This window comes from Callithrix jacchus, chromosome 4 (genome assembly GCF_049354715.1).
Source record: "Callithrix jacchus isolate 240 chromosome 4, calJac240_pri, whole genome shotgun sequence".
In the NCBI taxonomy this organism is placed as follows: Eukaryota; Metazoa; Chordata; class Mammalia; order Primates; family Cebidae; genus Callithrix; species Callithrix jacchus.
In genome coordinates, this window is record NC_133505.1 from 116,907,600 (window position 1) to 116,932,335 (window position 24,736).

General features: G+C 38.6%; 1 protein-coding gene across 8 annotated transcripts in view; it reads right to left on the minus strand.

Moving 5' to 3' along the window:
* CDK19 (cyclin dependent kinase 19) overlaps window positions 1-24,736 on the minus strand; it is a 211,267-nt gene that overhangs the window by 123,411 nt on the left and 63,120 nt on the right. For all 8 annotated transcript variants that reach the window (XM_054254329.2, XM_035296518.3, XM_054254330.2 and 5 more), the window contains one exon: window positions 11,943-12,018. In XM_054254329.2, the coding sequence (XP_054110304.1) occupies window positions 11,943-11,966 (24 nt within the window). In that variant the 5' untranslated portion in view covers window positions 11,967-12,018. The remainder of the gene's footprint in view (window positions 1-11,942; window positions 12,019-24,736) is intronic.

Sequence of the window (24,736 nt, forward strand, 5' to 3'; positions counted from 1 at the left end):
AAAACACTAAAACCCAATGGATTATATACTTTAAAATGAACAATTTGATGATATGTGAATTATATCTCAATTTTTAGAAAAGAAAAATAGCATAGCACTGGACCTTTATCAGTCTCTCTCATGGAAGAGAATACTGGTTATTTCAATACTACATGACTGGCCATTAAAATTAAATATGGAAACTTACACTGTAATTTGTACAATAGTAAATACTATTCAAGTAATTACTTGAATAGTAATGGCCTCAAATTCCTATTCAAGTAATTTATATTCAAATGATTATTTTCCACCCCTTATTCATTAAATCATAAATGGTTATGAAATGGAAAATCAGAATGGATCAAAAATTTTAAATAATACAGAGTCCACAAAATTTATTTTTTAATGTTTTCTTTTATGAGACTGGGTCTTGCTATTTTGCCCAGGCTGGTCTCAAACTCCTGAGCTCAAGTGATCCTCCTGCCTCAGCCTCCCAAACTGCTGGGTTTACAGGCATGAGCCACCACACCCAGCAGACAAAATTTAATTTTATATTTCAAATAAGAATATGCCTGAACAGAAGATTTAAAATCTTCTACTATAAAAAAAAACTTTATCAGAATATAACAGTCCTATAATGCTACTAATATTGTTAAAATAACAATTTCAAATAAACTCTTGCATTTATTTAATAATTTATTAAGAGCCTACTTTGGCCAGGTGCAGTGGCTCACGCCTGTAATCTCAGCACTTTGGGAGGCCAAGGTGAGTGGATCTCAAGGTCAAGAGTTCAAGACCTGCCTGGCCAACATAGTGAAACCCCGTCTCTACTAAAAATACAAAAAAATTAGCCAGACATGGTGGCAGACACCTGCAGTCCCTACTCGGGGGGTTGAGGCAGAAGAATCGCTTGAACCCCGGAGGCAGAGGTTGCCGAGATTGCACCACCGCACTCCAGCCAGGCAACAGAGCGAGACTCCATCTCACCCCCAAAAAAAAAAAAAAGAGCCCACTTTGAGGCCGAGCACAGCGACTCGCGCCTGTAATCCCAGCACTCTGGGAGGCTGAGATGGGTGGATCACCTGAGGTCAGGAGTTTGGGACCAGCCTGACCAACAGGGAGAAACCCCATCTCTACTAAAAATACAAAATTAGCCGGGCATGGTAGTGCATGCCTGCAATCCCCATTACTCGGGAGGATGAGGCAGGAGAATTGCTTGCAGTGAGCCTAGATTGTGCCATTGCCCTCCAACCTGGGCAACAAGAGTGAAACTCCATCTCAAAAAAAAAAAAAAAAAAAAAGCCCACTTTGTTCCAAGCACTATACAGATTCCAAGGATTCAATAGTGAATATATTAGATACAAACTCTGAGCTAAACTTCATGAAGTCACAGTGAAACTATGCCAAAAATCCCCCTTCATTTGAAACATGAAGAAACTAAGATTCACAGAAATTAAATTCTATTGATAGTTGTTTATGGGATTAATAATTCTTTTAAATCAAGAAACTAAAAAACAGATTGCACAGACTGAGAAAGATATTTAATTCCAAAACTAAATTAAGTGGAATAAGTAGCCTGAAGAACAAACTAGAATAAAAGTAGAACTCATCCATATTGTAATCCAAGAGTTTATATATAGTATATATCACTAAAATATATGCAAGAGGAAGACTCTGCCCTCACAGGCAACCACTTCCTCTTAGTAACTCAGAAGATTTTTAAACATTTTTGGAAAGAAATGCTTTGCCAAAACATTTCATGAGATTCAGTTGATATTATGGTTATAGGGTGGAGCTGAGAATGACCCGGAACTTTAGCAAGGAAAGAGATTGTGAGAATCTGAGGAACCTGTGAACTGCTGCACGGCCTGCTCCCTCAGCAGTGCCAGCCTTACTAGCAAATCAAAACATACCTGATTCCCCTTTAAAATCTTCATCTCTATTGCTACCTAGTAAATAGGTCCAGGTACAAACAGTAACTCGCCAAAGATGTCCAGGAATAATAGTGGAATCCAGGTAGAACCCCAAGTCTATCTGAATCCAAAGTTCCAGTTCTTTCCCACCTTACAATCTGAAGCCAAAGCCATATTTAAATATTTTTTTCTTTTACCACTTCAATCTCCTATATTTAATCTAGGATTACTAAGTTTATGTTAAATTTTATTGTTTAGTATCTTCTATAAGAACACATTCTAAAATGAAATTTATGGTCTTAAGAATAATTTATTTTTGACCACAGTGAAAACAAGTTGAGATATTTTCTTTGCTTAGAGTTTAAATAGGAAAAAGTTATGACCAATAATATTACCAAAAGCAAGAACCAGCACCATTTACTGTACATTTACATTCAGGCTCTGAGCCAAGCCCCTCACATACCAATATCAGAATTATTTTCAGTCTTTCACTCTGCATTTATATCACTAGCACAACTTTGCTTTAATATTATTCAAGAAAAAAATAATAACTAAAAATAGGGAATTAATAGCCAATTAAACCTAACTGCTTAGAGCAGAAATATTAAACTGATAATTTTTATAGTTTTAGGAAAACTAAAGATATAAAAGAAGTAAAAATAAGAAGATGTTACATCTCCCTAAGATCTAAGATCTGTCTACTTAGTAGAGAGATACTGACACAGCAGAAAGCCAGCTCTTCCATCATAACCCACCAATTCTTCATGGAAGGCAGGCAGTTGCAGCTACCACAAGAGCCGAAAGGTTGTGCTAACAGCTAACTAGTCTATCCCCTAGAGTGGAAGAAATGGAAAAGTTTTCAGCTACATTTATGACTTGTGTTACCACACCATCCCGTATTCCCTTACATAACACACACACAAATACACACACACATCAGAAACTGATGAGCAAAGCTGGTATCTTCTTTCGAAGTGTTCCTTCTCACAAAAGTGAGTAACATGAAAGCGAGAAGGAACAAGACCCCATAAACGTGTATGGCCCACCTCTTTTCTACTACTGGCAACAATGGGTGTTTAAATCACCTTCTGACAATATGAAGATCTGTCACTTAGTCTTCTCACAGGAAACATACAGTAGCTTGAAATATAGCCCAATAGGTGTACACACACACACACACACACACACACACCTTTCAGTAGACTCATGGCTTAACAGACATAGTAGAGCAGACAACAGACAAATATACCATAGGACTGGAGGTTCTACTTGCTGGCTGGTTCCTTGCAGGTCTTAAAAGGAAATTAAAAATGCTACAGTGTAGTTCTGCCCTATGCACTGACCTTGAATTAGTTTCTCAGAATCCTCCTACAATAACAGCAAACTTCAATCCAAAACTCTTACAAGATTTCATTTTTAACTATAGGAGTTGGCAGAAAGTCTTTATTTTCCCAAGGAAGCTAAACATATATTTGAGAAAAATATTAACTATCATCATATATTGCAAAGAAAAAACTCACATTTTTCATAAGGAAATATCCATGCTAAGTCTTCAACTTGAAAAGTAAAATTTGTGTTTGTTTGTAAGGAAAACATAAGGATTACATCAAAGAACAGATCTAGCTCAAGGGCAATTTCACATATAATTTACTTAGTTCTATTCTCTTAAAAATCATGCCAAACTTTCAAAGAAAATAATTGTTACAAAACATCAATTTAAGTCTGCAAAAAAACAACAACAACTTCTTTTTCTACTTTGAGTGTTTTTTAAAAAAACTCAATACTAAAGATTGTTCCTTTCACAGAAAAGGTAAAATACTTGATTCATACATCAATTTCCACTCATCTATACCTTCATAAAGTTGGGAGCATTTTTTTTTTGAGACAGAGTTTTGCTCTTGTTGTCCAGTCTGAAATGCAATGGCAAGAGCTCAGCTCACCACAACCTCCGCCTCCCAGGTTTAAGCGATTCTCCTGCCTCAGCCTCCCAAGTAGCTGAGATTATAGGCATGCGCCACCACACCCAACTAATTTTTTGTATTTTTAGTAGAGATGGGGTTTCTCCCTGTTGGTCAGGCTAGTCTTGAACTCCAAACCCCAGGTGATCTGCCCACCGCCTCAGCCTCCCAAAGTGCTGGGATTACAGGCATGAACCACCATGCCTGGCTTGGATGCATATTTTAAAGAAAAAGAAACTTACACTCAGTGTAAAACATAAAAACAAGCTGAGTGGTAGCTGACATCTATAATCACAGCACTTTGGAAGGCCAAGGTGGCCAGACCACATGAGGTCAGGAGTTTGAGACCAGCCTGGGGAACACGGTGAAACCCCATCTCTACTAAAAATACCAAAAAAAACATGCCTATAATCCCAGCTACTCAGGAGGCTGAGGCAGGAGAGTCTCTTTAACCTGGCAGGTGAAAGTTTTAGTGAACCAAGATCAGGCCACTGCACTCCAGCCTGGGTGACAGAGCGAGACTATCTCATAAATAAAACATAAAAACAACTGAGATAATGTAATTAAATACTTTTAATAAACTAAATAGCTATTTCTCAATATGTATTGCAATTTGGCTCACAAATTGCGTGGTGGCTCATGCCTGTAATCCCAGCACTTTGGAAGGCCAACGTGAGTGGATCACAAAGTCAAGATATCGAGACCATCCTGGCCAATATGGTGAAACCCCATCTCTACTAAAAATACAAAAATTTGGCCAGGCGCTGTGGCTCACACCTGTAATCCCAGCTCTTAGGGAGGCAGAGGCGGGAGGATAGCTTGAGCCCAGGAGTTCGAGACCTGCCTGGGCAATATAGCAAGACCCCATTCTCCCCAAAAAGGAAAAAAAACAGAAAGACAAAAAATATATACAAAAATTAGCTGGGCGTGGTGTTGTGCGCCTGTAGTCCCGGCTACTCGGGAGGCTGAGGCAGGAGAATTGCTTGAACCCGAGAGGCAGAGGTTGCAGTGAGCCAAGATCAAGCCACTGCACTCCAGCCTGGCGCCTGGCGATGGAGCAAAATTCTGTCTCAAAAAAAAAAATAAATAAAATAATAAAATAATTCTAAGGTTGGTGAAATTAAATTAATGAGAATTAGAGCCTTGGCTAATACACATTTTAGAGTTTTTCTCAGAGGAATCCTCGGCAAACATACATTCTATCAAATCCACTTCATAAATCTGAAAAAGCAAAGGTTTATTCCTTTATGCCAAGAGGAAAGTTCCAAGCATTCCACCAAAGTTTACAAAGCAGCCTGCTACATCACCATGGTGGCAAGAGAAGAAAAGAAAGAGTGGCAAGTTCTCTACCTGCCGCTCCACTCCACCCTGCCGCCTGGGCACGATGTGGAAGAAATGCAGATAACACTCCCTTTCAGCCGATCCTGCCTCTCACCATAGAAGCATCAGTGCTAGGATGTTGATGGATATATACACTGAGAAAGAATTGAGCAGAGGTGAATGAGGGAAATGGGGCTAATCGGCAAGCCAAGCCAGAGCTGAGGGAGGCAGCAGTCTATAGGAAGTCGGTATTTCCCTATTTCTCTTCCCTCCTCAATGAACTGAATGTTTATGCCCCTTGCCCTCCCAAATTCATATGTTGAAATCCCAACCCCCAACCAAAGTGATGACATTAGGACATGAGGCCTCTGGGAGGTGACTGGGTCATGAGGATAGAGCCCTCATGAATTGAATTAGTTCCCCTATAAAAGAGAGCCGAGAGACGGTTGCCTTTCCACCATGTGGAAACATAGGGAGAAGTTGGCTGTCCATCTGTGAATCGCGAAGAGCCCCAGACACTGAATGGGCCTTGATCTTGGACTTCCCAACCTCCAGAATTGTTAGAAATAGGTGTCTGTGGTTTTTTTGTTATCGCAGCCCAAACAGATTAAGACATCTCCTCAACCTATGCCCTTCACCCTACCTCCCCCTTAATTTTCCTTTCAGCTGCTCTTCACTTCATTTGGAAACATTTCAATGTTGTTAGAAGTACTCAGGAGTAATATTTTTATTGCATTATATATGTATTTTTTTGAGATTCTCACTCTGTCACCCAGGCTGAAGTGCAGTGGTGTAATAGTAACTCACTGTACTCTCTAATGCCTGGGGTCAAGCAATCCTCCCACCTCAGCCTCCCAAGTAGCTAGGACTACAGGTGAGTGCCACTATGCCCCACGAATTATTATTATTATAGAGACAGGGTCTCACAATGTTATCTAGGCTGGTCTCAAACTCTTAGCCTCAAGTGATCATCCCACCTCAGTCTTTCAAAGTGCTGGGATTACAGGTGGGAGCCACCACACCTAGACTCAAGAGTAATATAATCTTTATATCCTACAAAACCTAGCATGATTAATAAATTTGAAATTTATATTTGTATTATTCCAGATTAAATTATATTTCATGAAAATTAATGAACTCTCTGGTCTTGTGGGGGGGGCATTCTCTGTATTTTTGCAAAGAAAAAAAGTCTAGAAGAATATACAAAAAACAGTAATAATGACTACTTCTGAGTGTTGGCATAACAGATGCTTTTACCAGCCTTTTTTTTTTTTTTCTTTTCTTTTTTGAGACAGAGTTTCTCTCTAGTTGCCCCGGCTGGAGTGCAATGGTGCGATCTTGGCTAACCACACCCTCCACCTCCGAGGTTCAAGCAATTCTCCTGCCTCAGCCTCCCAAGTAGCTGGGATTACAGGCATGTACCACCATGCCTGGCTAATTTTGTATTTTTAGTAAAGATGGGGTTTCTCCATGTTGGTCAGGCTGGTCTCAAACTCCCAACTTCAGGTGATCCACCTGCCTCAGCCTCCCAAAGTGCTGGGATTACAGGTATGAGCCACCATGCCCAGCTTACCAGCCTTTTTTTATATTGTCTGCTAATTTTATGACAAATATATTTTAATCTCATAATCACAAAACAAATTACTGGAATTTGAATTAATGGTATTTACCACATTTTCAACCTACCAACCTTAAGATTACAGAGGCCACAAATATAATATTTGTGACTTTATATTAGAACTTCCCTATAATCCCAGGCAAAAACTGCTGATGTTCACATGTTCCTGGTATTTTAATCATCCAGAATTACTCCCTGTTGTGGCAAAATGTAAAGTGTAAAGCACTGTACAAAAGTATGAGGTAATAATTAGCTTTTGGTCAATAAGGTTCAAATGAAATTAAAATGTGATGTGATACTCTTTTAGTGAGACTTGAGGTAATATAACACAGTTCATTCTTATACTTTTTTACTTTCTGCACACTTGTACTTCTTCCAAGTTTGTTCCATGATTATAAGCTCTTTTAGCTTATTGTTCCAGCATCCAATTATATCCTCAACAGTTATTCTGCAGTCATAGTCCCATGTTTTAAAGTAATGAGTGAAATGTTCACTCCTAATTATTCCCGCCTTAAAATCCTCTCAGCTATGTGTGCCTATGTGAACTAGAAAATACTAGGCATTAGCTAATGGTCTATAGAAGGAAGACAACAGAGAACAAGCTCTGTCTACTTTTATGGTGTTGTCTCCAGTCTCTCCCATCTATCAGTACTTCTTCACCTCTCTGACTCTCAATTCCCTTACATACTCTGTCCTTCCACCCCATCACCAGGAAAACTAAACAAATAGTTTAGTCTTGTGAAATGAAAATTTCACCAGAGTGGCTCAACAGCAGAAGAAAGAATCAGCAAACTTAAAGACAGACAATTAAGAGTATCCAGTCGGACCAACAAAAAGAATAATGAAAAATGAACACAGCCTTGGAGCAGATGGTATACCATCAAGCTTATAAACATATGTTGAATGAGAGCTGCAAAAGGAGAAGAGAAAAAAGGAAAGAAAAACATTAAGAGAAGAAATGATGGCTGTGGTGAAGTGCAGTGGCTCACACATGTAATCCTAGCACTTTTAAAGGCTGAGGAAGGAGGATCACTTGAGCTCAGGAGTTTGAGACAAGCTTGGGCAACATAGTAAGACCTCATTTTTACAAAAAATTTAAAAAAAAACACACATTAGCTGAGCATGGTGGTGCATGCATGTAGTCCCAGCTACTTGGGTGGCTAAGGTGGTAAGATTGCTTAAGCTCAGCAGGTCAAGGCTGCAGTGAGCATGATCATGCCACTGTACTGCAGCCTGGGCAACAGAGTGAGATACTATCTCAAACAAAGTAAATTAAAATAACTATTTTTAAATGATGACTGAAAACTTCCCAAATTTGATGAAAAACATTAATCTACACATCCAAGGAGCTCAACAAATTCCACGTAAGATAGCTCAGAGATCCACACCAAGACATATCATAGTCAAACTGTCAAAGCCAAAGACAAAAACAGAATCTTGAAATCAGCAAGGGGGTGGGAGGGACCTCTTCATAGACAAGGGATTCTCAAGATTAACAATTGATTTCTCATCAGAAACCAGGAAGGCCAGAATGCAGAGATGACACAGTCAAAGTGTGAAAGAAAAAGACTATCAACCAAGAATTCTACATCCAACAAAACTAATACTGCAAAAAGTGAGGAGACCTGGGTAAAGACAGAAAAGGAATTAAGACATTCCCAGATATAAAAACTGGAAGAATTCATTGCTAGCATACCTGATCTACAAAAAATACTAACAGGAGGCTTTCAGCTAAAATGAAAGGACTCTCTACACAGTAGCTCAAATCCACACAAAAAATTAAGACCACCAGTAAAAATTACACAGGCAAAGAGAAAAGAAAGCACAAATGTATTTTTGTCTGTAACTCTGTTCTTCAATATGATGTAAAGGACAAATGCATAAAACACTAATTATAAAATTGTGTTAGTGGGCTTAATATATAAGATGTATGTGCACAGTCACTGTGCAGCACCATCCACACTAAACTTGTCTGAAAATCCCTATTATGTTGAGGTTAATTCAATCTAGAAACTGTATACTTTCTAAAGTTCTATTAGGCAAACTCTCAATAAGAATATGAAGGCTGGGGCTGGGCGTGGTGGCTCACACCTGTAATCCCAGCACTTTGGGAGGCCGAGGCGGGTGGATCACGAGGTCAAGAGATCGAGACCATCCTGGTCAACATAGTGAAACTCTGTTTCTACTAAAAAAAAAAAAAATTCAAAAAATTAGCTGGGCATGGTGGGCGCGTGGCCTGTAATCCCAGCTACTCAGGAGGCTAAGGGAGGAGAATTGCCTGAACCCAGGAGGCGGAGGTTGCGGTGAGCTGAGATCGCGCCATTGCACTCCAGCCTGGGTAACAAGAGCAAAACTTCGTCTCAAAAAAAAAAAAAAAAAAAAAATATGAAGGCTATGGGTGGAAGCGGTGACTCACGCCTGTAATAGCAGCACTTTGGGAAGCTGAGGTGGGTGGATCACTTGAGGTCAGGAGTTCAAGACCACCCTGGCCAATCTGGTGAAAGCCCATCTCTACTAAAAATACAAAAATTATCCAGACATCGTGGTGCACACCTGTAATCCCAGTTACTCGGGAGGCTGAGGCAGGAGAATTGTTTGAACCCAGAAGGGAGAAGTTGCAGTAAGCTGCAATTATGCTACTGCACTCCAGCCTGGGAGACAGAGCAAGATTCTGTCTCCAAAAGAAAAAAAAAATGAAGGTTGTAACAGATTTATGAGTTAAGTTTCTCCATCACATTCCAAATTTATAACGCACACACCCATGGACTCCTTGGCACACAGAAGTCTCTGTTTCAAAAAGGACATTTACAATTAGGTTATCATTTCCTATTAATCAATACCTAACATTTCAGCTATTTAACCAATTAATTCATGGAAGGTAAGGCTGAAAATGCTATTCTAAATTACGGTACTCTGACATAGAAAAATAGCACACCAATAATATTCTTCTTGGTTGACATAATAACATGTAAGGATTTTAAAATGTGAAAAACCACTTACCAAATGTTTATCTGGTAAAACACTACAAATACCCACCCCTCCCTTTTTTTTGAGACAGAGTATCCCTAGGCTAGAGTATCTGTCACCTAGGCTAGAGTGCAGTGGCACAATCTTGGCTCACTGCAACCTCCATCTCCCTGGTTCAAGCAATTCTTCTGTCTCAGCCTCCCGAGTAACTGGGACTACAGGCGAATGCTACCACACCCAGCTAATTTTTGTATTTTCAGTAGAGACAGAGTTTCACCATATTGGTCAGGCTGATCTCCAACTCCTGACCTCAGGTGATCCACCCACCTCAGCCTCCCAAAGTGCTGGGATTACAGGTGTGAGCCACCACACCCAGCCACAAATACCACTTTATAATCAATGGAAAATGACCAAATTAGAATTTTTTCAAATAATTAATTTGCATTCTAAAGCAAACTTAGGGCCAAGCATGGTAGCTCACACCTGCAATCCCAGGACTTTGGGAGGCCAACGCAGGAGGACTGCTTGAGGACAGGAGTTCAAGGTTATAGTGAGCTATGATTAAGCCACTACACTCCAGCCTGGGTGACAGAGCAAGACCCTGTCTCTAAAAAAATTTTTTAAATAAAAGTAACATAAACTTAGAAACATGGATCACTGGTAGAATTTTTTTTATTCTGGTTCATTGATTTATTTATTCAAGAAATGTTTATGGCACACTTGCTGTGTCAGACACTATGGTAGGAACTAGAGATAAAAAGACAAGGTCTACCCCTCAAAGTATGCACAGTCCAGGGAGAGGCTCCCATTCTAGAATCAAAGAAGGTATGATTAGAAGAGACCTAATAGTTCCCTTATTTAACAGATAAGGAAACTGGGACTCATCACTCCTTAGCTACTGAGGTAAGACAGACATCCAGGTCTAAAGGTTTCCCACCCCATGTGTTCTTTGCACCATGCTTCTTAGGACTAAGGGTGATGAAGGAGTGTTTCCACATAGGTGAAGCAGAAACATGGAACTATGGGCAATATATGTAATATTAAATTAGAGACAGAAATCCCTAATGGATATGGATAATGTAATTATTTAACAATTATTAAATAACAATTATTTAAATAAATATCTAACAGTTTAGAAACAAACATCTCTAATAGATGTGATATTATGGTAAAGTCCTAATTAGCAACTTTTATTGAAGAACTAAAATAAGGTAATACAATAGTAAGCCTTCTGAGCTATAATTACAGTTTTGCCTCTGTTTTTTAATCTTTAAAATGGGGATATTAAAATTTTATTTCACATACTGTTGTAAAAATTAAATGAATACTTGAAAGCATTTGGTAAGCCTGGTCCCAAGTAAACACTCATTAAATGTTTGGTATTCTTGTGGATAATCATTTCTTAAATGTACCAGTATGACACATAAAGACCAAAACAGGGAACCGTTTTTTTAAGGGATTATCTTATTATTATCATGGCCTTATTTTCTGGTGACTAGTAAAATCTCACTATAATACATATTTCAGAAATAGTATTTAAAACAAATAAAATTTAATAGTATGGCCCCTTTCTCTATAAAGACCTTGATCAGTCCTAAAGCTACAGAAAAACAAACATTAAATTATTAATTTAAATAATATTCCATCATGATTGTAATTAACTAAATCATTTCATTCAGTATTTCTGAGATAACAAAGATAACTTTCAAGTAACTAAAAAGTTTATGGGCTATGTCTGGTGGCTAATGCCTGTAATTCTAGCACTTTGGGAGGCCAAGGAGAGAGGATCATATGAGCCCAGAAGTTTGAGACCAACCTGTGCAACATAAGGAGGTCTCTTCTCTATAAAAAAATGTATAAATTAGCTGGGTATGATGGCACACGCCTGTAATCCCAGCTACTTGGGAATCTAAGGCAGGAGGATCACTTGAGCCTGGGAGGTCCAGACTGCAGTGAACTGTGATCCAGCCTGGGTACTCCAGCCTGGGCAACAAAATGAGACCCTGTCTCAAAATTTAAAAATAAAATAAAAAGTTTATGCGAATTTTCTCATTCTACATAAACTATTCTTAAACTAACATCTGTAAAATAACCCTCCACTGTATATATTAATGAAACTTTCATATTAAAATAAATCATCATCCAGTATCAATAATAAAATAAAGAACTGTATTTGTATCCACTTACTGCAATCTCTCTACAAGCCGACATGGATATTCCTGTGCCTTCAATTTGCTTCAATGCATATTCCTTTTCATCTTTTCTGCAAATAAACAAAAAAACATTATTTTTCCATATATCACTTTCAGACTCAAAATTATAACTACAAAAACAATGGAAATAAATTTAATATCCCAGTGAACACTCTCACTATGCCATGCATTGTTTATTATTTTTGATAATATTTCAACTACAGAAATAAGAAATTCATGTCACAGTGAAAACATCAGACAGAGCCAAAACACAAAATTCAAAATTGAAACAGAACAGGATACTAAACACAACACTAGTTTCAAAGAGTAAACAAGCATAAATATAAACTCAAACATATTGCAAGATAATTCCACTCCTGTCTTAATTATCTGGAATCTACAAAAGCATTCTGCTATAGACATTCACTATAAAAAACTAACAGACATAAACTCCCAGATTCATTTAAAGTAATTTCATAGTATAAGCCTTTATAGGAATGAGAACCCACTGAAACACACTGTTTCTCACCTAGGATGAAGACATTCAAAAGCCTGAGGACCTCAATCAAAAGCCTTTTAAAGACTTCAAAGCTCTGGCCACCAACATCTCATTCCCAGGAACTCTAGGAAGAACCCAATACTTAAACTGGATTTTTTAAACAATGGACATAGTATTAGGAATTCTGGGAAATCCCAATAGTTACTAAGTTGCTTAACCAAGAGAATATAGCAGTTCAAAAAACAGTGAAACATTCTGTTAAAATATTAATAATATGAGATGAGTGGCTAGTGCAATACAGTAAGTGTCCTCAAGGGTGCTGACACCAGAACCAGCCACACAAAGGTCCCAGCTGAACATAACTATAGTTCATATTGTGAGTTGTTCTTATAACAGGAGTTAAATCCATGCCTTCAAAGTTTTGTCTTTTGATTGGATTAGAGCCTCAGTAAGGTAGCACCATGTCATGATGTTTTTGTCAAATATAGCGCCAAAGTAGTGCCACATCTATCTACTTAGCTATTCCTAATTTTCTTCATTCTGTGTTTACTTGCAGATAGAGCAGTTTAGGAGGTTATTCAAAATGTGCATTTTAAAATACTACTTTACATCCCTTTTGAAGATTTTCACCATCATCTACCAGCAAATAATTGAGTTATGGTTACTTTCCTTCACAATCAGTTTGAAAATTATATCCATTTTTCTTCCAACATACAGTATTCAGGAAATAATTAAACAGTATTTTGACAAACAGAAAATTACTAGATATGTCAATAAGATGGACTCTGACACAATTTTTAAAATGAGAGCTAGAAGGTCATTAGAAACATGGAAAATGTTTACCATATGCTACTGAGAAAATACACAAATTATATAAAAATCTACATACATCTACAAATATGTTGAAGGTAATATAAAAATTGAAAATAGTTATGTTAAGATATAGGAAGTTACGTCGACTAACTTTGGTGCTAATATTATATTGCCTTTTAAATTAGAATTAGTGGTAAAAAGAAAAAAAGCCAAAATAATTTGATACTCTGAAAATACCTTCTAAAACAATCTTTAGTATTTTCAAAGTGATAGCTTAGGCATGTTTTCAAGAGCAAAATCAAAAAATAAGGAAAGCTTAAATGATCTTTTTTTTTTCCTTTTTCTCCATTCTGTTTGTTTCCCAAACATAAAACTAGACTTTTTCAGACCACTCAGAAGCCACTAAGAAGCACAAGCTGCAGGTGACTGAATGTAATCAAAACCAAGTGTCCCTCCAATGCCTTAAATGTATTTGTGGGTACATGAGTAGAGAGCACATGTGCCTGAGAAGCTCAACACATTGCTTATAATGTAAATTTTATACATTTAATAATTAAATTATCTACCAGGTAGCTATTGCTAAATATTTAAGTTTGATGTATTTTTGAAACAAAATTAAAAAAGCTTTATGTAAATAAATAATGAGATCTTTGCTAAGAGTAGGAAAAAAAAGCTTTCTGAAAATTTTTTCACATGAAACCATAATTTTTTCAACAGAAATATTTCAATTCTCAGTTCCCATAGACAAAGTAGTCCAGAAGCTCATGTAATTGCATAGTTTTATTTTTAATACTGTAAAGAATATTACACAATCTGGATAGGTTATAGTTGCTATGGAAACTATAAGATCTTTGCAGTAAGTCAAAAAGTGCAAAATTAACACATCAAATTAATGGCTTTTGAATTTCACATCCAGGCTGTCAAAGGAATTTGAAAGCTTGAAAAGAAGAGACTGAGCATAGGCCTTTTACTCTAAATTATATGGACAGGAACAAGAAACAAACCCAGTAATTACTTCACTTAATAAGTTTAAATATAACTTCCATCTGTTAAATCAATAAAATACTCAAAAATCTACAATTTTGAGATCTGCAACATTTAAATTGAGAATGAAAGAAAGTACACATTTCATTACTATTTCTCATTGTAAACTAACTGTCAGATGGTAAGTGATGATGCAGCATCTCTAAGGTTCACCATATGAAGAAGTTGCAAGGTCCCAGAGGGCATATGGGACTCCTTGGCACTGTACTATGTGAATGCCAATCTTTGGGCATATGCCAATACCTTAGTCTGAAGACTAAATATGCATCCTTTAACACAATGTCTAGAAATACTTCAGTGATTGGGCACATGAGACAGGGAGGCTTTATTGCTGTCATCCCATGTGAGTACCACTCTCCAGGAGTAGCCCCAAGTAGAGGAATTCACACCTCACAGCTTAGATGTTTCAGACACATGTAATATTAAATATCATAAAAGAACAATTTTCTTTTCGAGACAGAGTCTAGCTCTGTCACCAGGCGCCAGGCTGGAGTGCAGTGGCGCAATCTTGGCTCACTGCAATCTCTGCCTCCTGGGTTCAAGCAATTCTCCTGCCTCAGCCTCCTGAGTAGCTGGGACTACAGGCGCATACCACCACGCCCAGTTAATTTTTATATTTTTAAGTAGAAACAGCGTTTCACCATGTTGGCCAGGATGGTCTCAATCTCTTGACCTCATGATCCACCCGCATCGGTCTCCCAAAGTGCTGGGATTACAAGCATGAGCCACCATGACAAGGCTGAAAAGCAGATGAACCTGCCTAACTTACCCTGGTATGATAACCTGGCTTTTAGAGGCAGCATAGTTCCTCCTTAAAACGATTTCATTTCCAAATTACTTTTACTTCTAAATGCATAAAGATAGACAAAGCAATTTCAAAGCCTTCAGAGAAACTGTTTTCTACATTTTCATGTATATTAGATAGTATGATTAGAGCAACTGCATATTGAAATTAGTAAGTTTACTAAATGCATCCAGAAGAATTAAAAATACATGTATTTGTAGTATAAATATGGATAAATGCTATATAGAATTTTTAAATATCAAGATGTTTCTTCTATATGTCTATAATGTGTAGCAACACCATAAAAATTTCACTCTCTTCGCTGGGCGTGGTGGTTCACGCCTATAATCCCAGCACTTTGGGAGGCCAAGGCAGGTGGATCACGAGGTAGGAGTTCGAGACCAGCCTGGCCAACATGGTGAAACCCTGTCTCTACTAAAAATTTAAAAATTAGCTGGGTGCTGTGGTGGGTGCCTGTAATTGTAGCTACTCAGGAAGCTGAGGCAGGGGAATCACTTGAAACCGGAAGGTGGAGGTTGCAGTGAGCCAAGATTGCGCCACTACATTCCAGCCTGGGCTACAAAGCAAGACTCTGTCTCAAAAAAAAAAAAAAAAATTTAAAACTTCACAAGCAGTCACAATGAAAAACAATTGTTTGATGTGAATATTATGTAACAAAATAGAAAAAATAAATCTGACAGAGACTGCTTCTATTAGGTCTTCCATCTGAGACACTATGTTCCTTTTCTTTTTTTTCTTCCTTTTTTTTTTTAAACAGCTCTGTCCCCCAGGCTGAAGTACAGTGGCATGATCTAGGCTCACTGCACTGTTGACTTCATGGCCTCGGGTGATCCTCCCACTTCACTCTCCCAAGTAGCTGGGACTAAAGGCACACATCACATGCCCAGGTAATTTTTTGTAAAGACGGGGTTTCGCCCTATTGGCCAGGCTGGTCTCGAACTCCTGAACTCAAGTGATTCACCCACCTCGGCCTCCCAAAGTGCTGAGATTACAGGCCTGCACCACTGCACCCTCATGGGCCTGGAAAATTCTTGATGCGAACAATTCTATAGATAGTAGAAAATATAAAAAGTACATAGCTGTGCAAAGAATAGAAATCATTACCTTAAAATGAAAGCTTACTCTCATATAAAAAATCAAGCTCAGTGTTAGAATTTAAATGTAATTCAGAGAAGAATTTCTCAAGTCTAGAGAAGCAAGCCTAGCAGGAACATCTCTTAAGTGAAATATTAGGACCTGTTTTAATGAAAAAGAGAGTCTTATACCTTTCAATAACATCCAAACTTGGTGACCAGCCTCCACTCAAACTGTAGCAAGCTAAGGCACAATTCAGTAGCCTACATGCAAAAACACAAGAGTTTAACCCAAGTTCCATTTTTGTAGTCACAATTAGACTGGCCCAAGGCTCTTTGACTCCTATCAATAATATGGCCGGGTGTCCAGACCAGCTCTGGGCCATGTTGATCCCAAAGACCTACAGGAGACAAAAAATTTAGAAGAAGCATCTTTTAAAGAAAGATAAGAAAACTCAAAATCAGGCAAGATTGAAGGAGAAATTTTACAGTATTCAAACAAACAGAAATCCTTTTGCTTTGTTTCTAGTAAAAACAGAAAAGCCTTATTATTTTATATCAACTAACAATTACTGAGTTTATATTATGTATCCCAATACTACCAAACTCTTGGGGTGAATAAATTAGAGATCGATACCAGGAAGTTTATAATCCCAGGGAAAGAGATTCTGAGTAAGTAGAAAATATAACAGTCACCCTGATGTGCTCCACACCCACAAAAGATACGTGTAAGTCCAGAGAGAATGCAACCAATAATTAATTCAAAGCTTTTAGGAAGGTAACTCCATAAGCCATGGCTTTGAGGGAGGGGTTCCCCAGGTAGAGAAGGGATAAAGAGATTAGTGAATTCCAGGTAGAAGTATGGCATAAAAAAAACAACAAAAGCATATTCAAGAAACAGCTGGTATCCAATATAAATGGACAGCTAGGTGCATTATGACCAGGGCAAGAAATGAGATTAGAAAAGTAAAGAAAGAGACCATGTGAGTCCTACAAACAAGCTTGTACTTGACACGTAAACAGTGTAGAGTCAAAGGTTTTTGGAACAGGGAAGGTGCATTAACAGATCTTTGCTCAGAAAGATAACAATGCTAACTACAGAAAAAAAACAGGTGGCAGAGCAAACATTTGGTAGGTTGCGTCAAATGTCCAGATAAGAGAAGATGAACGGCTAGATTAGATTATCAGCAGAAGAGAAGAAATAATAGGTTCAAAAAACATTTCTGAGTTAGAACTGACAGAATTTGGTAACCAATTGTTCTGTGTGAAGGAGAAGGTGTCTATATGAATGACCACACTGTTTTTGTTTTTTTGGTTTTTTGGTTTTTTTTTTTTTTTTTTTTTTTTCCAGAAAGAGACTCGCTCTGTCGCACAGGCTGGAGTGCAATTGCTTGATCTTGGCTCACTGCAACCTCCACCTCCCGGGTTCAAGCGATTCTTCTGCCTCAGCCTCCCAAGTAGCTGGGACTACAGGCCTATACTACCATGCTCAGCTAATTTTTGTATTTTTAGTAGAGACAGGGTTTCACCAGACTGGTGAGGCTTGTCTCAAACTCCTGATCTCATGATCCACCCACTCGGCCTCCCAAAGTGCTGGGACTACAGGCATGAGCCACCACTCCCAATCAAATGACCACACTGTTAACCAGAGAAATGATGACATGACCTAAATGAAGACCTGGAAACCTAAGATTTTGTCCTAAAAGTGATAAAAATTACATATGAAGGTTAACCTTATTAAAAAGGACTAAGATTAAAGGGATGAAAAACAATTAGCAAGTTACTTCAATGTAAGTGAGAGAAGGTGAGAACCTGGATTAGAAGAACAGAATGTTCGCTCTGAAAGGGATCTAAGACAATCCTGTATAATCGCTTCACTTCAGTGATGAAGAAACTAGGCCAGCGGCTAGAGGCAGGGCTAAGACTAGCTCTTCCAATTCTTCATGACAGAGGGGTAATAAGACAGGAGAAAAGAAGGGACCCCTGTGATAGTCATTTTAAAGGAGGAATTGGCAGAACGAAACGAACAGAAAAGATTAAGAAGGAAAAATCAAAGATGAGTCTGAGGTTTTGAGCTTGGTTGATACAAGGATGATGCCACTGAGAACAAGGTTCATATCAGATCTCAGAAGATTCCCTAGCTTATAAATGATTATTTTACATAGAAAGAAACCCCAACCAAAATTGAAAATATCTGGGAAGTTCAAAAAGGAACGGTCCTGACAATACTAAGGGCCTACCATAGTAACGTTTCAGACTAAAAGGTTTGAGTCCACAGATGTGATCATATTGCCTAGAGGAAGTAGCACATAGATAAGAAGATGACTTCTGAGTGCCCAGGAAAGAACTGGAGGGAGAAAGGAAACAGTTCTGAAGATACTTTTTTTGAGACAGTCTCAGGTTGGAGTGCCACGGTGCAATCTCAGCTTTACTTCAACCTCTGCCTCCTGGTTCAAGCAATTCTCCTACCTCAGCCTCCAGAGTAGCTGGGATTACACCCGGATAACTTTTGTATTTTTAGTAGAGGCAGGGTTTCATTATGTTGGCTGGTCTCAATTCCCAGCCTCAAGTGATCCACCCACCTCAGACTCCCAAAGTGCTGGGTTACAAGCATGAGCCACCACACCCAGCACAATACTTCTCTTTTATATCCCTTAGAACAGAGTCCCCAACACTTGGCCACAGATCACTACCACTCAGTGGCCTGTTAGGAATGGGGCACTGAACAGCTGGAGGTGAGTAGTGGGCAAGCAAGCAAAGCTTTATCTGTATGTACAGCTACTCCCCATCACCTGCATTACCACCTGAGCCCCACCTCCTGTCAGATCAGTGGCAGCATTAGATTCTCATAGGAGCTTGAAACCTACTGTGAACTGCATGTGCAAGGGATCTAGGCTGTGTGCTCCTTATGAGAATCTAATGCCTGATGATCTGTCACTGGCTCCCATCACCCCCAGATGGGACCATCTAGTTGCAGGAAAACAATCACAGGGCTTCCACTCATTCTACATTATGATGAGCTGTATTTCATTATATACTACAATGTAATAATAACACAAAAAAGTACACAATAAATGTAATGCACTTGAATCATCCCAAAATCTTCTTCACCCTGATTAGTCTGTAGAAAAACTGTCTTCCACAAAACCAGTCCCTGGTGCCAAAAAGGTTGGGGATCACTGCCTTAGAAGACAAACAATTCTTTGAAGTTTGCTTTTTCTTCCTTTTTTTTTTTTTTTTTTTGCGATGGAGTTTCAGTCTTGTTGCCCAGGCTGGAGCGCAATGGGCATGATCTTGGCTCACCACAACTTCTACCTCCTGGGTTCAAGTGATTCTCCTGCCTCAGAGGCCTCCCAAGAAGCTGGGATTATAGGCATGTGCCACCACATCCAAGTAATTTTGTATTTTTAGTAGAGACAGGGTTCCTCCATGTTGGTCAGGCTAGTCTTGAACTCCTGACCTCAGGTGATACACCTGTGTTGGCCTCTCAAAATGCTGGATTACAGGTGTGAGCCACCATGCAAGGCTGCTTTTCCTAAACCTTATGAGTAGAACTCATATCATGAAATCATCAGAAATACAGTATCTAAAATGAGACAGTATTATCAGTTGTTTTTTTTAATTTCTAGTATTACCAGTTTTTACAACTAGGTGTTACTAATAAGACATTCTTTAAACTATGTGATGTGAATCCACTGGTCAGGTTTAAAAAAAAAAAAAAAGATATTCATCAAATTATATGACACTGGAGCCAACTATTTTTTTTCTTCAAGAAGAATGATGAAATAAATCAATGTTGTATTCCTTTCCTTTATTATGTGATGATTTGGCTTAGCAGATTAGGCAGCTTCCACAACATGGAAAAATACTTTTAAAAAACAATATGGAATAAAAATTTGAAATAAAAAAAAACAAAAAAGATCATCTTGTTTCATACGGGTATCATTCTGAATTATTCAGTATCATCATGAGCCCAATATTCAGCCAGCCTAGTAGTAATGATCCCTTATTTGGAAACATGATTCTTTATTACATAATAACATATTTAAATTTTGTATAATTAAATTTTTCAAAAATAAATGGCAATAATACTGTATGTATCCATCACACAAGTATCAACTCATGAACAGCCTTATTTCTGTCTCTACTTTTCGTAATTATTTTGAAACAAATCCCAGACATCTTTCCATTTCATTCATAAATAGTTCAATGTCATAACACTTCAATATCAACAGTTTTTCTAGTTTGAATAACAGTCTTTTAAAGTGAAACATTTAAAATCTTCCAACATAAGGTACTGCCGTTCTTTTGTATTATTCTTATTTATGAGTGATGTCAAATAACACTAGCACCCTCTTTATGCTTTCCTTTTCTTTTCTAACAAAATTGTGCTTCAAAAATTATGCTTTCATCCACCAAATATTTCATCTATTCAATCTCTAAACATCACCAAAATATAATAATATTCTTCTTTATTCAACTTAAGGATTCCCTCACAATGTGAAAATGTAACAACAGTTTGATTATCTCTTTGCTTTCACTCCTTAGCAAACGAATTTATTTACTCCCATTTTGTATATGTAAGGAGATAGGGTCTCACTAAATTGCCCAAGCTGGTCCCAAACTCCTGACCTCAAGGGATCGTCCTGCCTTGGTCTCCCAAAGTACTGGAATTACAAGTGTAAGCCACTAGCCCAGTCCTTTTTCTTATAAACTGATTGACTAGTTTATGTTTCTTTTTTTCTTTTTAAAGACAGGGCCTCATTCTGTCACCCAGGCTGGAAGGCAGCTCACTTCAGCCTCAACCTCCCAGGTTCAGATGATCCTCCCACTTCAGCCTCCCAAATAGCTGGAATTACAGGCATGCTCCACCATGCCAGGCTAATTTTTTATACTTTTTGTGGAATAGGGTTGTGCCATGTTGCCCAGGCTGGTCTCGAATTCCCAGTCTCAAGCACTTTGGCCCCACAAAGTGCTAGAATTACAGGCCTGAGCCACAACACCTAGCTAGTTAGCTTTCTCTAAAAAATAATCTTTATTTTATACTATTTCCTTCATTTAGAATTCTAAGTCAGATAACCATTTAGTATTTTTTAAACTCTAAAATTATAAAATTTTAGAAATCCCTATTAGTTTGGCAGAAACAAGTTTCAAAACATAATTAGAATAATTTTTTTTTTTTAAGACAAGGTTTCTGTCACCCAGATTGGAGTGCAGTGGCACGATCATGGCTCAATGAAGCGTCCACCTCCCAGACTCAAGCAATCCTCTTACTGCAGGCTCCAGAGTAGCTAAGACTACAGGTGTGCATCACCATGCCTAGCTACTTTTTTTATTTTTGTAGAGATGGGGTCTCACTATGTTGACCAGGTTGGTCTCAAACTCCTAGGCTCATGAGATACTCCTGCCTTGGCCACCCAAAGTGCTGGGATTACAGGGGTGAACCATCATGCTTTATGTTTTCATTGATTAACTGTATAATTTCTTCTTTTTAATGTGTTCTTATTTGGTTGGCATTTATATGCAACCATGTCTTGACTGGAGAGCTTTAATGAAAAACAACAATTCACTGAATTGAATTTGCACATCAATAAACTTCACCAGTCGCCCACTAACACTTCAAATCTTATTAATTAGGATATATTGATAATATTTACCCAAGCTTCTTACTTTTTAGTCAACAGCTACTTAAACTGTCAGTGCATTTCTAAAATCTCAAGTTCAATGTTGCATTGGTAATATATTACCACATATCATCGATATTTAACACTTAATTTGTTTCTAAAATTGGCAACTTTTTTTTTTTTTTAGACAGGGTCATGCTCTGTCACCCAGATCAGAGTGCACTAGTGCAATCATGGCTCACTGCAGTCTCAATCTGCCAGGTTCAAGCAATCCTCCTGCCTCGGCCTCCCAAGTAGCTGGGACTACAGGCACACATCACCACACCCAGCTAATTATTTATTTTTTATTTTTTAAGACAGCGTCTCACTATGTTGCCCAGGTTGGTCTGAAAGTCCTGGGCTCAAGCGATCCTCCCATCTACGCCTCCCAAAGTGCTGGGATTACAGGCGTGAGACATTGCACCTGGCCTAAAAATGGCAAATTCCTATTGCTGGGACATGAGTTTTTTAAAAATGTATCTGCAGCAATGCTTAAGAATTCAGGCATTTCCTTTTAAGGCTTAGGCTTAAAACATAAATAATTAGGGTCTTATAAAGACTATAATCCTTAGCAAATATTTAGTTAAATGTTTTATAGAAAACATTATCTTACTTTGAGAATTTATGAATCTTAAGTCTCACTTGCTACAAAAGGTAATATAACAAGCATTGTGAGGCATTTATTTCAGAAATATTTTACTAAGCACATAATATGTGTCAAGCACTGTGCTAGGTTCCAGGAACAGGAAGAAGAAAGAGCTGATCCTTTCCCTTGTGAATCTTTTTATTTTGAGACAGATTTTTGTTCTTGTTGCCCAGGCTAGAGTGCAGTGGCACAATTTCAGTTCAGGGCAACTTTCGCTTCCCAGGTTCAAGCTATTGTGCTGCCTCAGCCTTCTAAGTAGCTACAACTACAGGCATGCACCACGATGCTCAGCTAATTTTTGTATTTTTAGGGCTTCATTGTTTTGGCCAGGCTGATCTCGAACTCCTTGACCTCAGGTGATCCACCTGCCTCACCTCCCAAAGTGCCGGGATTATAGGTGCAAGCTACCATGCCCAGCCCCTTGTGAGTCTTTATACAGAGATATACAAGCAAAGGGTACAATCTAATAAGTGCTATAACAGAGAAACATGCAAAGAACATCAGATAATGAGTGAATAGAGGGGTTTGGTTCGGGTGGAGGGGACAGACAAGGACTTTCAGGTAAATATTTTTCAAAGGAACATCTGAGTGGGTCCCAAGAGATGAGCAGAATTTCACTGAGCAAAGGAGGAAAGGACAGGGCCTTAGAGGCACCAGAATGTGTGGACTTTGTCTGAAGATTAAAATCCATGGTATATCCAAGCAATTAGCTAAAGGCAAATACAGCTAGAATATAAGAGGTGAAAAGAGCAAAGCAGATAGAATCAGCATAGTTTTGCACTTTTCTTGTACAACTGAAAGCCATCAGAGGTTTTCCAGCACTCCTGCTGAAAATGTGATCAAATAGGTCTTCTCAATAAGTAGATAGTATGCAGGGTGGATCAGAAGATTTCAAGCCACAGGCAGGCGGACCAATGTAGAAGTTTGAGGAGGGTTGGTGAGGACCAAAATTAGAGTAAATGTAGTCAGAATGGAGGGAATGGACTCAAGAGGCATTTCAGAGAAAAAAATTATCTATTACAGCCAGATGCGGGGGCTCAGGCCTGTAATCCCAACACTTTGAAGACCAAGGCAGGTGGATCACGGAGATCAGGAGTTCAAGCCAAGCCTGGGCTACATGGTGAAACCTTGTCTCTACTAAAAACACAGAATTAGCTGGGCGTGGCACACACCTATAATCCCAGCACTCTGGGAGGCTGAGGCAGTTGGATGACCTGAGGTCAGAGGTTCAAGACCGGACTAGCTAACATAGTGAAACACCGTCTCTACTAAAAATACAAAAATGGTGACATGCATCTGCAGTCCCAGCCACTAAAGAAGCTGAGGCCCGAGAATCTCTTAAACCCGGGAGGCAGAGGTTGCAGTTAGCCGAGATTGCAACACTGTATTCCAGCCTGGACAACAGAGCAGGAGTTCATCTCAAAAAAAAAAAAAAGTACAAAAATGAGCTGGGCATGGTGGCTCGACCATGGGTTCCAGCTACTCAGGAGGCTGAGGCTGCAAGACCACTTGAGCCAGGAAAATGAAGGTTGGTGTGAGCCAAGATCATGCCATTGCACTCCAGCCTGCACAAGACCCTGTCTCAAAAAAAAAAAAAAAAATTATCTACTGTGGCCAAATATATTTTGGTACATTGTAGACATTCAAAACATATTTAATGAATAAATATGTATGCATATGTGTGCACATGTGTGTGTGTGTGTGTGTGTGTGTGTGTGTTTCTTGGGCAGACAGCTGTAAAACAGCTGAAGGTGACTGAGATTTCTAGCCAGTGTCATCTCAGTGAGACAATTTACAAAAAAGAAAAAAAAATATTGACAATGGGCTAGTTTGGAAGTAGAAAACGAATTCATTTTGGACATGTTGATTTTGAAGTAGCAACTGGAGAGGCAGCAGCATATGAACGAAAGGAAATAACAGAACTGCAGTTCAGAAAAGAGGACATCTCCATAGAAGTGACTGTTAAAACCACAGAAGCAACTATGATCACAAAGGGAAAGAACACAGAAGAAAATGCTAAAGACGGTGGTCAGTGCAACCAAACCTCTTTCACATGACGGTACCCACATAGTGCTATTTTTTTCTACCCTGGACACCAGGGTAAACAGACAAAATACTCATGGGCAGAGATAAAGGGACCCATGGGCTTCCACTGCCCTAAACCCCACCGGCTGCCAAAGAATTTAGATGATTAATTAATAGGACCCACAACCCATTCACAGCACCCATGCCACAGGAGCACTTCT